The 14,873-nt window shown below is 44.0% G+C and overlaps 1 protein-coding gene across 1 annotated transcript in view; it reads right to left on the bottom strand.

The window, feature by feature from the left end:
* The window catches only part of LOC139413951 (PHD finger protein 2), a 168,702-nt gene that overhangs the window by 135,141 nt on the left and 18,688 nt on the right, over positions 1-14,873 (bottom strand). Inside the window, exons 3-4 of the mRNA XM_071161841.1 lie at positions 10,967-11,078; positions 1,642-1,802 (exon numbers count right to left, since the gene is read on the bottom strand). Coding sequence (XP_071017942.1) covers positions 1,642-1,802; positions 10,967-11,078 — 273 coding nt within the window. The remainder of the gene's footprint in view (positions 1-1,641; positions 1,803-10,966; positions 11,079-14,873) is intronic.

Here is a 14,873-nt window from a genome sequence, read left to right as displayed (position 1 = left end):
AGTCTTCACTTTAACCTCAGTCATTGTATCGTTTCAAATCCAAAGTGGAGTACAGAGCCAAAACAACTAAACATGTGTCTCAATACTCTTGGAGCTCATTGTAGTACTGTAGTTCTCCACTAGAGGTCGACCAATTCATCGGAATGGCCTATTAATTAGGGTCGATTTCAAGTTTTCATAACAATCGGAAATCTGTATTTTTGACACCGATTTGGCCAATTATTATTTTGTATTTATTTGTACACCTTTATTTAACCTTTATTTTACTAGGCAAGTCAGTTAAGAACACATTCTTATTTTCAATGACGGCCTAAGAACAGTGGGTTAACTGCCTCATTCAGGGGCAGAACAACAGATTTTTACCTTGTCAGCTCGGGGATTCAATCTTGCAACCTTACGGTTAACTAGTCCAACGCTCTAACCACCTACTTTACATTGCAATCCACAAGGAGCCTGCCTGTTACGCGAATGCAGTAAGCCAAGGTAAGTTGCTAGCTAGCATTAAACTTATCTTATAAAAAACAATCAATCATAATCACTAGTTAACTACACATGGTTGATGATATTACTAGTTTATCTAGCATGGCCTGCGTTGCATATAATCTGACTGAGCATACAAGCATACAAGTATCTAAGTATCTGACTGAGCGGTGGTAGGCAGCAACAGGCTCGTAAGCATTCATTCAAGCAGCACTTTTGTGCGTTTTGCCAGCAGCTTTTCGTTGTGCGTCAAGCATTGAGCTGTTTATGACTTCAAGCCTATCAACTCCCGAGATTAGGCTGGTGTAACCAAAGTGAAATGGCTAGCTAGTTAGCGGGGTGTGCGCTAATAGCGTTTCAAACGTCACTCGCTCTGAGACTTGGAGTAGTTGTTCCCCTTGCTCTGCATGGGTAACGCTGCTTTGAGGGTGGTTGTTGTCGATGTGTTCCTGGTTCGAGCCCAGGGAGGAGCGAGGAGAGGGACGGAAGCTATACTGTTACACTGGCAAAACTAAAGTGCCTATAAGAACATCCAATAGTCAAAGATATATGAAATACAAATGGTATAGAGAGAAATAGTCCTATAATTCCTATAATAACTACAACCTAAAACTTCTTACCTGGGAATATTGAAGACTCATGTTAAAAGGAACCACCAGCTTTCATATGTTCTCATGTTCTGAGCAAGGAACTGAAACTTTCTTACATGGAACATATTGCACTTTTACTTTCTTCTCCAACACTTTGTTTTTGCATTATTTAAACCAAATTGAACATGTTTCATTATTTATTTGAGGCTAAATAGATTTTATTGATGTATTATATTAAGTTAAAATAAGTGTTCATTCAGTATTGTTGTAATTGTCATTATTACAAATAAATACATTTTTTTTTAAATCGGGCGATTTCGGTTTCGTTTTTTTTGGTCCTCCAATAATCGGTATCGAAAAATCATAAATTGGTCTAACTCTATTCTCCACGTCCATGTAGAAGGTAGGAGCGAACATCTCCGGTATTACTAAAGCTGTTAGAGCAGTAGACAGAGACAGGACTATACGTACCAACATGGTTCTCCACATCATTGATGTAGAAGGTAGGAGCGGACATCTCCGGTATTACTAAAGCCGTTAGAGCAGTAGACAGAGACAGGACTATACGTACCAACATGGTTCTCCACATCATTGATGTAGAAGGTAGGAGCGGGCATGGACATCCCCAGACCGTCCTTCTTCAGAACCAGGATCGGCTCGTTAAAACCAACCTCTTCCAGGTAGTCCATCGTCAGCTGACTGCCGTTCAGCTTCACCACAATGTCCTCAGAGCTGTAAGACATAGATTACATTACAGAGCCTTCAGAAAGTATTCATACCCCTTGTCCTCAGAGCTGAGGACTTCTAAGAGTCAAATCACATCATATTGTATTCGTCACCTGCTTCGTTAATAACGGGTGTAGACTAACAGTGAAATGATTATTTACGGGCCCTTCCCAACATTAGAGAGAGATCATAGAGAAATAATAGAAAAGTAATAACATGTAAAAAATAAATACACAATGACTAACAATAACTTGTCTATATACACGAGGTACCAGTACCGAGTGGATGTGCAGGGGTACGAGGTAATAACATGGCTCTATACACTGGGTACCAGTACTGAGTGGATGTGCAGGGGTACGAGGTAATAACATGGCTCTATACACTGACCCAGAGACAGATGAGGCCCTTTATCTACTGACCCAGAGTCAGATGAGGTCCTTTATCTACTGACCCAGAGTCAGATGAGGCCCTTTATCTACTGACCCAGAGTCAGATGAGGCCCTTTATCTACTGACCCAGAGTCAGATGATCTCCTTTATCTACTGACCCAGAGTCAGATGAAGCCCTTTATCTTTGGGCGGCAGGTAGCCTAGTGGTTAGAGTGTAGGGGTGGCAGGTAGCCTAGTGGTTAGAGTGTAGGGGCGGCAGGGTAGCCTAGTGGTTAGAGTGTAGGGGTGGCAGGTAGCCTAGTGGTTAGAGTGTAGGGGTGGCAGGTAGCCTAGTGGTTAGAGTGTAGGGGCGGCAGGTAGCCTAGTGGTTAGAGTGTAGGGGCGGCAGGTAGCCTAGTGGTTAGAGTGTAGGGGTGGCAGGTAGCCTAGTGGTTAGAGTGTAGGGGTGGCAGGTAGCCTAGTGGTTAGAGTGTAGGGGTGGCAGGTAGCCTAGTGGTTAGAGTGTAGGTGCGGCAGGGTAGCCTAGTGGTTAGAGTGTAGGGGTGGCAGGTAGCCTAGTGGTTAGAGTGTAGGTGCGGCAGGTAGCCTAGTGGTTAGAGTGTAGGGGTGGCAGGTAGCCTAGTGGTTAGAGTGTAGGTGCGGCAGGGTAGCCTAGTGGTTCGAGTGTAGGGGTGGCAGGTAGCCTAGTGGTTAGAGTGTAGGGGTGGCAGGTAGCCTAGTGGTTAGAGTGTAGGTGCGGCAGGTAGACTAGTGGTTAGAGTGTAGGGGTGGCAGGTAGCCTAGTGGTTAGAGTGTAGGTGCGGCAGGTAGACTAGTGGTTAGAGTGTAGGTGCGGCAGGTAGACTAGTGGTTAGAGTGTAGGTGCAGCAGGTAGTCTAGTGGTTAGAGCGTTGGACTTGTAACCGAAAGGTTGCCAGATCAAATCCCCGAGCTGACAAGGTAAAAATCTGTCGTTCTGCCCATGAACAGGCAGTTAACCAACTATTTCCCAGTAGGCCGTCATTGAAAATAATAATTTGTTCTTATTAACTGACTTGCCGAGTTAAATAAATGTAAAAAATATATCAATAAAATATAGATCTTTTTATTTTTATCTACTGACCCAGAGTCAGATGAAGTCGTGGATACCATTTGTGTCCAGTATGAAGTGTTTTTTAACGGAGCGTTTGGAAAGGAAGAGGAGCACCGGAGGGGTGTTGCTCCATGACCGGGATTTCCTATCGTTCAACTCCGCTCAGCGGTCCCGTTCTGTGAGCTTGTGTGGCCTACCACTTCACGGCTGAGCCGTTGTTGATCCTAGACATTTCCACTTCACAATAACAGCACATACAGTTAATTAGGGCAGCTCTAGCAGGGCAGAAATTTGACGAACTAACTTGTTGGAAAGGTGGCATCCAATGAAGGTGCCACGTTGACAATCACTGAGCTCTTCAGTAAGGCCAATCTACAGCCAATGTTTGTCTATGGAGATTGCACGGCGGTGTGCTCGATTTTATAAACCTGTCAGCAACGTGTGTGGCTGAAATAGCCAAAGAGGTGTCCACATACTTTATATCTATGAATTGTAGTGAATCGTGAACATCAGGTTTGATGAGAACAGCAACACTTAGTGTTTAATGTTGTCCGACCGACCGACCGACCGACCGACCGACAGACAGCCCAACCGACCAAAAAATGTAAATGATCTCACCTTTTAGTTACTTGAATATTTTTTATTTCAGACAGAAACAAACATTAAAATTATGAATTACCTGCTATTCTCTAAACCAATGTTAAGACCAGCATCTAACAGAATGTAGACTGGTCTAATAGCCTATAACAGAATGTAGACTGGTCTAATAGCCTATAACAGAATGTAGACTGCTCTATAACAGAATGTAGACTGGTCTAGTATCCTATAACAGAATGCAGACTGGTTTAATAGCCTATAACAGAATGTAGACTGCTCTAATAGCCTATAACAGAATGTAGACTGGTCTAATAGCCTATAACAGAATGTAGACTGGTCTAATAGTCTATAACAGAATGTAGACTGGTCTAATAGTCTATAACAGAATGTAGACTGGTCTAATAGTCTATAACAGAATGTAGGCTGGCCTAATAGTCTATAACAGAATGTAGACTGCTCTATAACAGAATGTAGACTGGTCTAATAGTCTATAACATAATGTAGACTGGTCTAATAATCTATAACAGAATGTAGGACTGGTCTATAACAGAATGTAGACTGGTCGAATAGCCTATAACAGAATGTAGACTGGTCTAATAGCCTATAACAGAATGTAGACTGGTCTAATAGTCTATAACAGAATGTAGACTGGTCTAATAGAGAACGCGTTTCCACTGCTCCAGAGTCCAATGGCGGCGAGCTTTACACCACTGCAGCCGAAGCTTGGCATTGCACATGGTGGTCTTAGGCTTGTGTGTGGCTTCTCGGCCGTGGAAACCCATTTCATGAAGCTCCCGATAAACACTTGTGCTGGCGTTGCTTCCAGAGGCAGTTTGGAACTCAGTAGTGAGTGTTGCAACCGAGGACAGAGGCAGTTTGGAACTCAGTAGTGAGTGTTGCTTCCAGAGGCAGTTTGGAACTCAGTAGTGAGTGTTGCTTCCAGAGGCAGTTTGGAACTCAGTAGTGAGTGTTGCTTCCAGAGGCAGTTTGGAACTCAGTAGTGAGTGTTGCTTCCAGAGGCAGTTTGGAACTCAGTAGTGAGTGTTGCTTCCAGAGGCAGTTTGGAACTCAGTAGTGAGTGTTGCTTCCAGAGGCAGTTTGGAACTCAGTAGTGAGTGTTGCTTCCAGAGGCAGTTTGGAACTCAGTAGTGAGTGTTGCTTCCGGAGGCAGTTTGGAACTCAGTAGTGAGTGTTGCTTCCAGAGGCAGTTTGGAACTCAGTAGTGAGTGTTGCTTCCGGAGGCAGTTTGGAACTCAGTAGTGAGTGTTGCTTCCAGAGGCAGTTTGGAACTCAGTAGTGAGTGTTGCAACCGAGGACAGACAATTTTTAAGCTCTATGCCCTTCAGCATTCACTGGTCCCATTCTGTGAGCTTGTGTGGCCTACCACTTCACGGCTGAGCCGTTGTTGCTCCTAGACGTTTCCACTTCACAGTAACAGCAGTTACAGTCGACCGGGGGCAGCTCTTGCGTTTATCGCAGTGCCAGTATGATCACTGTATCCTGTATCGAAACATTGGCTGGTCCTCATTCAAGTCCCAGAGATCACTTCATTATGAAATGTTTGGCTCCCAACTTACCAAACGTCATAGTTAAAGTATAAAAACATGGTTAACTCTAGAGGTCCCTCTGGTCTCCACCAATTTAGGTATTCCTTTAGGTTTTAGTGGCTCCAATTGTTGGAATAACCTTGCATGTTGATTCCCTGGTGCCACTAGGGAAATGTAGGACTCTGGGGTTAAATGAATTCATTGAGGATTGCAGGTGTTTCCGTTGATTGTAATGGTTTATTTGTCGAGTTTGTACCTTGTAAATTTATTTGGAATGTTAATTTTCTTGATAGTGAAAATGTTTGTCCTCAGAGCACCGATCTGAATGAGACCCTGGTCTCAATCGGACACCACTGAATAAATTAAAGTAAAAACCTGCCAGATGTTCCTGATGGTGGGCCCATAGCTGAACAGCTGTATTGGTGTTGTTGTTGATGATGGGCCCATAGCTGAACAGCTGTATTGGTGTTGTTGTTGATTGTGGGCCCATAGCTGAACAGCTGTATTGGTGTTGTTGTTGATGGTGGGCCCATAGCTGAACAGCTGTATTGGTGTTGTTGTTGATGGTGGGCCCATAGCTGAACAGCTGTATTGGTGTTGTTGTTGATGGTGGGCCCATAGCTGAACAGCTGTATTGGTGTTGTTGTTGATGGTGGGCCCATAGCTGAACAGCTGTATTGGTGTTGTTGTTGATGGTGGGCCCATAGCTGAACAGCTGTATTGGTGTTGTTGTTGATGGTGGGCCCATAGCTGAACAGCTGTATTGGTGTTGTTGTTGATGGTGGGCCCATAGCTGAACAGCTGTATTGGTGTTGTTGTTGATGGTGGGCCCATAGCTGAACAGCTGTATTGGTGTTGTTGTTGATGGTGGGCCCATAGCTGAACAGCTGTATTGGTGTTGTTGATGGTGGGCCCATAGCTGAACAGCTGTATTGGTGTTGTTGTTGATGGTGGGCCCATAGCTGAACAGCTGTATTGGTGTTGTTGTTGATGGTGGGCCCATAGCTGAACAGCTGTATTGGTGTTGTTGTTGATGGTGGGCCCATAGCTGAACAGCTGTATTGGTGTTGTTGTTGATGGTGGGCCCATAGCTGAACAGCTGTATTGGTGTTGTTGTTGATGGTGGGCCCATAGCTGAACAGCTGTATTGGTGTTGTTGTTGATGGTGGGCCCATAGCTGAACAGCTGTATTGGTGTTGTTGTTGATGGTGGGCCCATAGCTGAACAGCTGTATTGGTGTTGTTGTTGATGGTGGGCCCATAGCTGAACAGCTGTATTGGTGTTGTTGTTGATGGTGGGCCCATAGCTGAACAGCTGTATTGGTGTTGTTGTTGATGGTGGGCCCATAGCTGAACAGCTGTATCGGTGTTGTTGTTGATGGTGGGCCCATAGCTGAACAGCTGTATCGGTGTTGTTGTTGATGGTGGGCCCATAGCTGAACAGCTGTATCGGTGTTGTTGTTGATGGTGGGCCCATAGCTGAACAGCTGTATTGGTGTTGTTGTTGATGGTGGGCCCATAGCTGAACAGCTGTAATGGTGTTGTTGTTGATGGTGGGCCCATAGCTGAACAGCTGTATTGGTGTTGTTGTTGATACCATGTCATGTTTTGAGTTGTTTTGACTTATGTCCCATCTATGCTAATAGGGCTAAAATGAGCTAGTTAGCTAACCAACAACTGTAACGATGTATTTGAGAGGCCAGTGTTTATTGGGCAAATGTATATGTTTTCAACAAACATTTAGAGATGAAGAATAGTCTACATGTTGTCAATAACCCTTTGAAGGTAAGCCAACCCGTCTGTTCTGCCCCAAAGTTGAACACGCATCGCTTTGCTGCTAAACAACCCAGCCAGTGGCGACCCCACCTTTCTAGCTTGTTTAGAGATTCCTGGTTTGCATGTTGTTTTGTCATTAACGCGCGTCACATATTATTATTATTATTCTACTTCTTCTTTATTTCAACAGCAGACTGAGACCAAGGTCTCTTTTACAGCTGGACCATGTTTACACATACAGTTTAGGTACAATGATTAAGACACTAAACAAGACAAACAAAACCATCACAAATAACACAAACAAACAGCAACAGATTACATTTACACACAGGTTATTCCCCTAACAGGTTATTCCCCTAACAGGTTATTTCCCCTAATAGGTTATTCCCCTAACAGGTTATTCCCCCTAACAGGTTATTCCCCTAACAGGTTATTCCCCTAACAGGTTATTTCCCCTAACAGGTTATTCCCCTAACAGGTTATTCCCCTAACAGGTTATTCCCCTAACAGGTTATTTCCCCTAACAGGTTATTCCCCTAACAGGTTATTCCCCTAACAGGTTATTCCCCTAACAGGTTATTTCCCCTAACAGGTTATTTCCCCTAACAGGTTATTTCCCGTAACAGGTTATTCCCCTAACAGGTTATTCCCCTAACAGGTTATTTCCCCTAACAGGTTATTTCCCCTAACAGGTTATTTCCCCTAACAGGTTATTTCCCCTAACAGGTTATTCCCCTAACAGGTTATTTCCCCTAACAGGTTATTCCCCTAACAGGTTATTCCCCTAACAGGTTATTCCCCTAGCAGCACAAGAATATTACCCGAAACAGTTACAAGCCAAACAAAAATAAACAATAAATATTTAAAATGGGCGACAAGAGTCTCAAGTTTAAGTATCAGTTTGCAATATAAATATGTTTTAATTGAGTTAATAAAGCCGCATAGGAACTTGGTCTCTTTTTTGTTTTCTTGAGTAAGGCAGCTCCAAAATGCAGCCTAGCTCACTCAGTGCTTTCTGTGGTGGTGGGGCAAGCCAGCAGAAAATACAGAGCGTTGCGCCGTGATTGGCTCAGTGTTCTGTCACTCATGGGGACACTATGTCACCGCCAAATCTAAGAGCAGAGCTCGAAAATTCAAGCTAAGAAAGTAATACTAAGTGTATGTTGTGTAGTAAGCTGTTAGTAGCCCATGTATCTCACCCTAATAATTTGGTCCGTGTGCTGCCATCCTGTTAGAAGGTAACAGATTATTTTATTACAAGGGTTCAATTGGATTTTCATTGTGTGCAATGGTGTTATTTGCCCCCTAGTGGATGTTTCTGGTACTTAGAAAGACAACGCAAACAGGAAGTAGAGAATTTGTTCTGCACGCATAGAAGCAGCTACAAACAACGCTACGGTGCAGGTCTTTCAATGTAGTTATTTCTTGTCACGCTTCAGCCTTGGAAAACATTTGTTTGTAAGTTCAATTCAAGCATTTAGCTAATGGTTATAATCTTGTTATTGATAGAGTTGCTTACGTATCAATGTTGGTTGCATTTACTCACAAATTGCAATGCTTTTCATGTATGTCGTTAGCTGTATTACTTTGCTCGTGCGTCATGCAAACGAATTGTAAAATATACAATACTGTAGTTTTGTTACTGTTCCTAGTGTAATATGCTTTGTTATTCTACATAAATGGTTGTACATTATTAGAGTAATGAAAGGAGCCAATTACCATATAAGTAACAATTAGCTATATGGTTTGGCATCATGCCAGATGCATGGTACCTTAGCGCGTGCTTTGTATGTATGCAACTTCAAATGTATAATATACAGCTACTGTCGGTGTGAATTGAATACTAAAGTATATTCTTTTCTGTATTTTGCAGTTTCACAACATAAACGTTTTCAATATATTCATTCAAGAAAAGTCACGCCTTGGGAGTTTTATTGAAGATTTAGTTGTTAGCTATCTGTCTAGTTTTGCATGGGAACGCAACTCAAGGGCAGAATAGTCCGATTTCACCCCCTAATTTTGCATAGTGTTCTAACTTGGTGATGCACATGTAGCCTTTAACCTGTTTTAGAGAAATGTAACATTTGAATATTGTAAGAGCTTTCACTGTTTGCTTATATGCACCCTTTATTTATCCTACGGTTCTGACCTGGTGTACAGGGAGAACACTGTAAGAAGGGCCCATGTTCTGAATTCTGTCGCTGTAAATTTCAAAAGTGCTGAACAAATGGTTATATAGACTACGTCCGTCCTAGCTCATTAATGTCTTCATCTAAATTACAGGTTGCCTCTTATCCGCTTGTCGTCCCTCTATGGCACATTTAGTACAATTGTCACGAGAAACCACATTTGTTTAATCAAGTCAGCCATATCAGCTACGTTTTTTTATTTTTTAAAGGCAGTAAATGAGGCTGAAAGAACAGTTTGCCAGACAACAGTTTGCCAGACAGTTGCCAGACAAGGCTCCGCTCATAGCCAGGTGTATCAGTGGTACTGTGTTGGGACAGCTTTATGTCGGCCCCAACAGTGTGACGGCACCGTTTGTCACCGTTATAGTGCAATTCATGTATTGTTTAGTGTTGTGGGTTTGCTGGCATGCATCTAAAAAAAATATATATAATCTTTACTTTGCCCCAACCAAGATATACATTCTAAAATCACCACTGCACCCATCTACAATGACCACACTAGAACAACAAGTCCTGTTCAATCAGCCACTGTTGAGACCGGCCGACTGAGATGTATTCGTACAGCCTGATTATCCTGTCTGAGATGTATTAGTACAACCTGATTATCCTGTCTGAGATGTATTAGTACAGCCTGATTATCCTGTCTGAGATGTATTAGTACAGCCTGATTATCCTGTCTGAGATGTATTAGTACAGCCTGATTATCCTGTCTGAGATGTATTAGTACAACCTGATTATCCTGTCTGAGATGTATTAGTACAGCCTGATTATCATGTCTGAGATGTATTAGTACAACCTGATTATCCTGTCTGAGATGTATTAGTACAGCCTGATTATCCTGTCTGAGATGTATTAGTACAGCCTGATTATCCTGTCTGAGATGTATTAGTACAGCCTGATTATCCTGTCTGAGATGTATTAGTACAGCCTGATTATCCTGTCTGAGATGTATTAGTACAGCCTGATTATCCTGTCTGAGATGTATTAGTACAGCCTGATTATCCTGTCTGAGATGTATTAGTACAACCTGATTATCCTGTCTGAGATGTATTAGTACAGCCTGATAATCCTGTCTGAGATGTATTAGTACAGCCTGATTATCCTGTCTGAGATGTATTAGAACAGCCTGATAATCCTGTCTGAGATGTATTAGTACAGCCTGATTATCCTGTCTGAGATGTATTAGTACAACCTGATTATCCTGTCTGAGATGTATTAGTACAGCCTGATTATCCTGTCTGAGATGTCTGATTATCCTGTCTGAGATGTATTAGTACAGCCTGATTATCCTGTCTGAGATGTCTGATTATCCTGTCTGAGATGTATTAGTACAGCCTGATTATCCTGTCTGAGATGTATTAGTACAGCCTGATGATCCTGTCTGAGATGTATTAGTACAGCCTGATTATCCTGTCTGATATGTATTAGTACAGCCTGATGATCCTGTCTGATATGTATTAGTACAGCCTGATGATCCTGTCTGAGATGATGATCCTGTCTGAGATGTATTAGTACAGCCTGATTATCCTGTCTGAGATGTATTAGTACAGCCTGATTATCCTGTCTGAGATGTATTAGTAAACACAAACACAGTTGTTTACCTGGGGAAGGTGCGACTGCGTAGCTCCTTGATGAACACCTGACTGCCGTTCTGAACAGCTCGGATGTCTCCTCTCTGTCCCGTGTCGTGTTTATTCCTTTTCTTGTTTTTCACTAAAATAAAACAGAAATATTAACACACAAACACCACCATTAGGAACAACAACAAAATATATGTACTGTGTACATGAGTCACTAATGAAACAATATCATAATCAGGGTCCTATTGACTAGACACCACAGGGTTAGGGTCCTATTGACTAGACACCACAGGGTTAGGGTCCTATTGACTAGACACCACAGGGTCCTATTGACTAGACACCACAGGGTCCTATTGATTTGACACCACAGGGTTAGGGTCTTATTGACTAGACACCACAGGGTTAGGGTCCTATTGACTAGACACCACAGGGTTAGGGTCCTATTGACTAGACACCACAGGGTCCTATTGACTAGACACCACAGGGTTAGGGTCCTATTGACTAGACACCACAGGGTTAGGGTCCTATTGACTTGACACCACAGGGTCCTATTGACTAGACACCACAGGGTCCTATTGACTAGACACCACAGGGTCCTATTGACTAGACACCACAGGGTCCTATTGACTAGACACCACAGGGTCCTATTGACTAGACACCACAGGGTCCTATTGACTAGACACCACAGGGTTAGGGTCATATTGACTTGACACCACAGGGTTAGGGTCATATTGACTAGACACCACAGGGTTAGGGTCTTATTGACTAGACACCACAGGGTCCTATTGACTAGACACCACATGGTCCTATTGACTAGATACCACAGGTTTAGGGTCCTATTGACTAGACACCACAGGGTTAGGGTCCTATTGACTAGACACCACAGGGTCCTATTGACTAGATACCACAGGGTTAGGGTCTTATTGACTAGACACCACAGGGTTAGGGTCTTATTGACTAGACACCACAGGGTTAGGGTCTTATTGACTAGACACCACAGGGTTAGGGTCCTATTGACTAGACACCACAGGGTTAGGGTCTTATTGACTAGACACCACAGGGTCCTATTGACTAGACACCACAGGGTCATATTGACTAGACACCACAGGGTTAGGGTCTTATTTACTAGACACCACAGGGTTAGGGTCTTATTGACTAGACACCACAGGGTCCTATTGACTAGACACCACAGGGTCCTGTTGACTAGACACCACAGGGTCCTATTGACTAGACACCACAGGGTTAGGGTCTTATTGACTAGACACCACAGGGTTAGGGTCCTATTGACTAGACACCACAGGGTTAGGGTCCTATTGACTAGACACCACAGGGTCCTATTGACTAGACACCACAGGGTTAGGGTCCTATTGACTAGACACCACAGGGTCCTATTGACTAGACACCACAGGGTTAGGGTCCTATTGACTAGACACCACAGGGTTAGGGTCTTATTGACTAGACACCACAGGGTCCTATTGACTAGACACTACAGGGTCCTATTGACTAGACACCACAGGGTTAGGGTCCTATTGACTAGACACCGCAGGGTTAGGGTCCTATTGACTAGACACCACAGGGTCCTATTGACTAGACACCACAGGGTCCTATTGACTAGACACCACAGGGTTAGGGTCATATTGACTTGACACCACAGGGTTAGGGTCATATTGACTAGACACCACAGGGTTAGGGTCTTATTGACTAGACACCACAGGGTTAGGGTCCTATTGACTAGACACCACAGGGTTAGGGTCCTATTGACTAGACATCACAGGGTCCTATTGACTAGACACCACAGGGTCCTATTGACTAGACACCACAGGGTTAGGGTCCTATTGACTAGACACCACGGGGTTAGGGTCTTATTGACTAGACACCACAGGGTCCTATTGACTAGACACCACAGGGTCCTATTGACTAGACACCACAGGGTTAGGGTCATATTGACTTGACACCACAGGGTTAGGGTCATATTGACTAGACACCACAGGGTTAGGGTCTTATTGACTAGACACCACAGGGTCCTATTGACTAGACACCACATGGTCCTATTGACTAGATACCACAGGTTTAGGGTCCTATTGACTAGACACCACAGGGTTAGGGTCCTATTGACTAGACACCACAGGGTCCTATTGACTAGATACCACAGGGTTAGGGTCTTATTGACTAGACACCACAGGGTTAGGGTCTTATTGACTAGACACCACAGGGTTAGGGTCTTATTGACTAGACACCACAGGGTTAGGGTCCTATTGACTAGACACCACAGGGTCCTATTGACTAGACACCACAGGGTTAGGGTCTTATTGACTAGACACCACAGGGTCCTATTGACTAGACACCACAGGGTCATATTGACTAGACACCACAGGGTTAGGGTCTTATTTACTAGACACCACAGGGTTAGGGTCTTATTGACTAGACACCACAGGGTCCTATTGACTAGACACCACAGGGTCCTGTTGACTAGACACCACAGGGTCCTATTGACTAGACACCACAGGGTTAGGGTCTTATTGACTAGACACCACAGGGTTAGGGTCCTATTGACTAGACACCACAGGGTTAGGGTCCTATTGACTAGACACCACAGGGTCCTATTGACTAGACACCACAGGGTTAGGGTCCTATTGACTAGACACCACAGGGTCCTATTGACTAGACACCACAGGGTTAGGGTCCTATTGACTAGACACCACAGGGTTAGGGTCTTATTGACTAGACACCACAGGGTCCTATTGACTAGACACTACAGGGTCCTATTGACTAGACACCACAGGGTTAGGGTCCTATTGACTAGACACCGCAGGGTTAGGGTCCTATTGACTAGACACCACAGGGTCCTATTGACTAGACACCACAGGGTCCTATTGACTAGACACCACAGGGTTAGGGTCATATTGACTTGACACCACAGGGTTAGGGTCATATTGACTAGACACCACAGGGTTAGGGTCTTATTGACTAGACACCACAGGGTTAGGGTCCTATTGACTAGACACCACAGGGTTAGGGTCCTATTGACTAGACACCACAGGGTTAGGGTCCTATTGACTAGACATCACAGGGTCCTATTGACTAGACACCACAGGGTCCTATTGACTAGACACCACAGGGTTAGGGTCCTATTGACTAGACACCACGGGGTTAGGGTCTTATTGACTAGACACCACAGGGTCCTATTGACTAGACACCACAGGGTCCTATTGACTAGATACCACAGGTTTAGGGTCCTATTGACTAGACACCACAGGGTTAGGGTCCTATTGACTAGACACCACAGGGTCCTATTGACTAGATACCACAGGGTTAGGGTCTTATTGACTAGACACCACAGGGTTAGGGTCTTATTGACTAGACACCACAGGGTTAGGGTCCTATTGACTAGACACCACAGGGTCCTATTGACTAGACACCACAGGGTCCTATTGACTAGACACCACAGGGTTAGGGTCTTATTGACTAGACACCACAGGGTTAGGGTCCTATTGACTAGACACCGCAGGGTCCTATTGACTAGACACCACAGGGTCCTATTGATTAGACACCACAGGGTCCTATTGACTAGACACCACAGGGTTAGGGTCTTATTGACTAGACACCACAGGGTCTTATTGACTAGACACCACAGGGTTAGGGTCCTATTGACTAGACACCACAGGGTTAGGGTCCTATTGACTAGACACCACAGGGTTAGGGTCTTATTGACTAGACACCACAGGGTTAGGGTCCTATTGACTAGACACCACAGGGTCCTATTGACTAGACACCACAGGGTCCTATTGACTAGACACCACAGGGTTAGGGTCTTATTGACTAGACACCACAGGGTTAGGGCCCTAACTAAATAACATCATCAGGGTCCTATTGACTAGACACCACAGGGTTAGGGCCAATAAACTCTTGTCTTATTGGCTACGGTGTG

The sequence above is a fragment of the Oncorhynchus clarkii genome, chromosome 7, assembly GCF_045791955.1.
Source record: "Oncorhynchus clarkii lewisi isolate Uvic-CL-2024 chromosome 7, UVic_Ocla_1.0, whole genome shotgun sequence".
Taxonomy (NCBI): Eukaryota; Metazoa; Chordata; class Actinopteri; order Salmoniformes; family Salmonidae; genus Oncorhynchus; species Oncorhynchus clarkii.
This window is presented reverse-complemented; position numbering and strand designations above follow the sequence as displayed.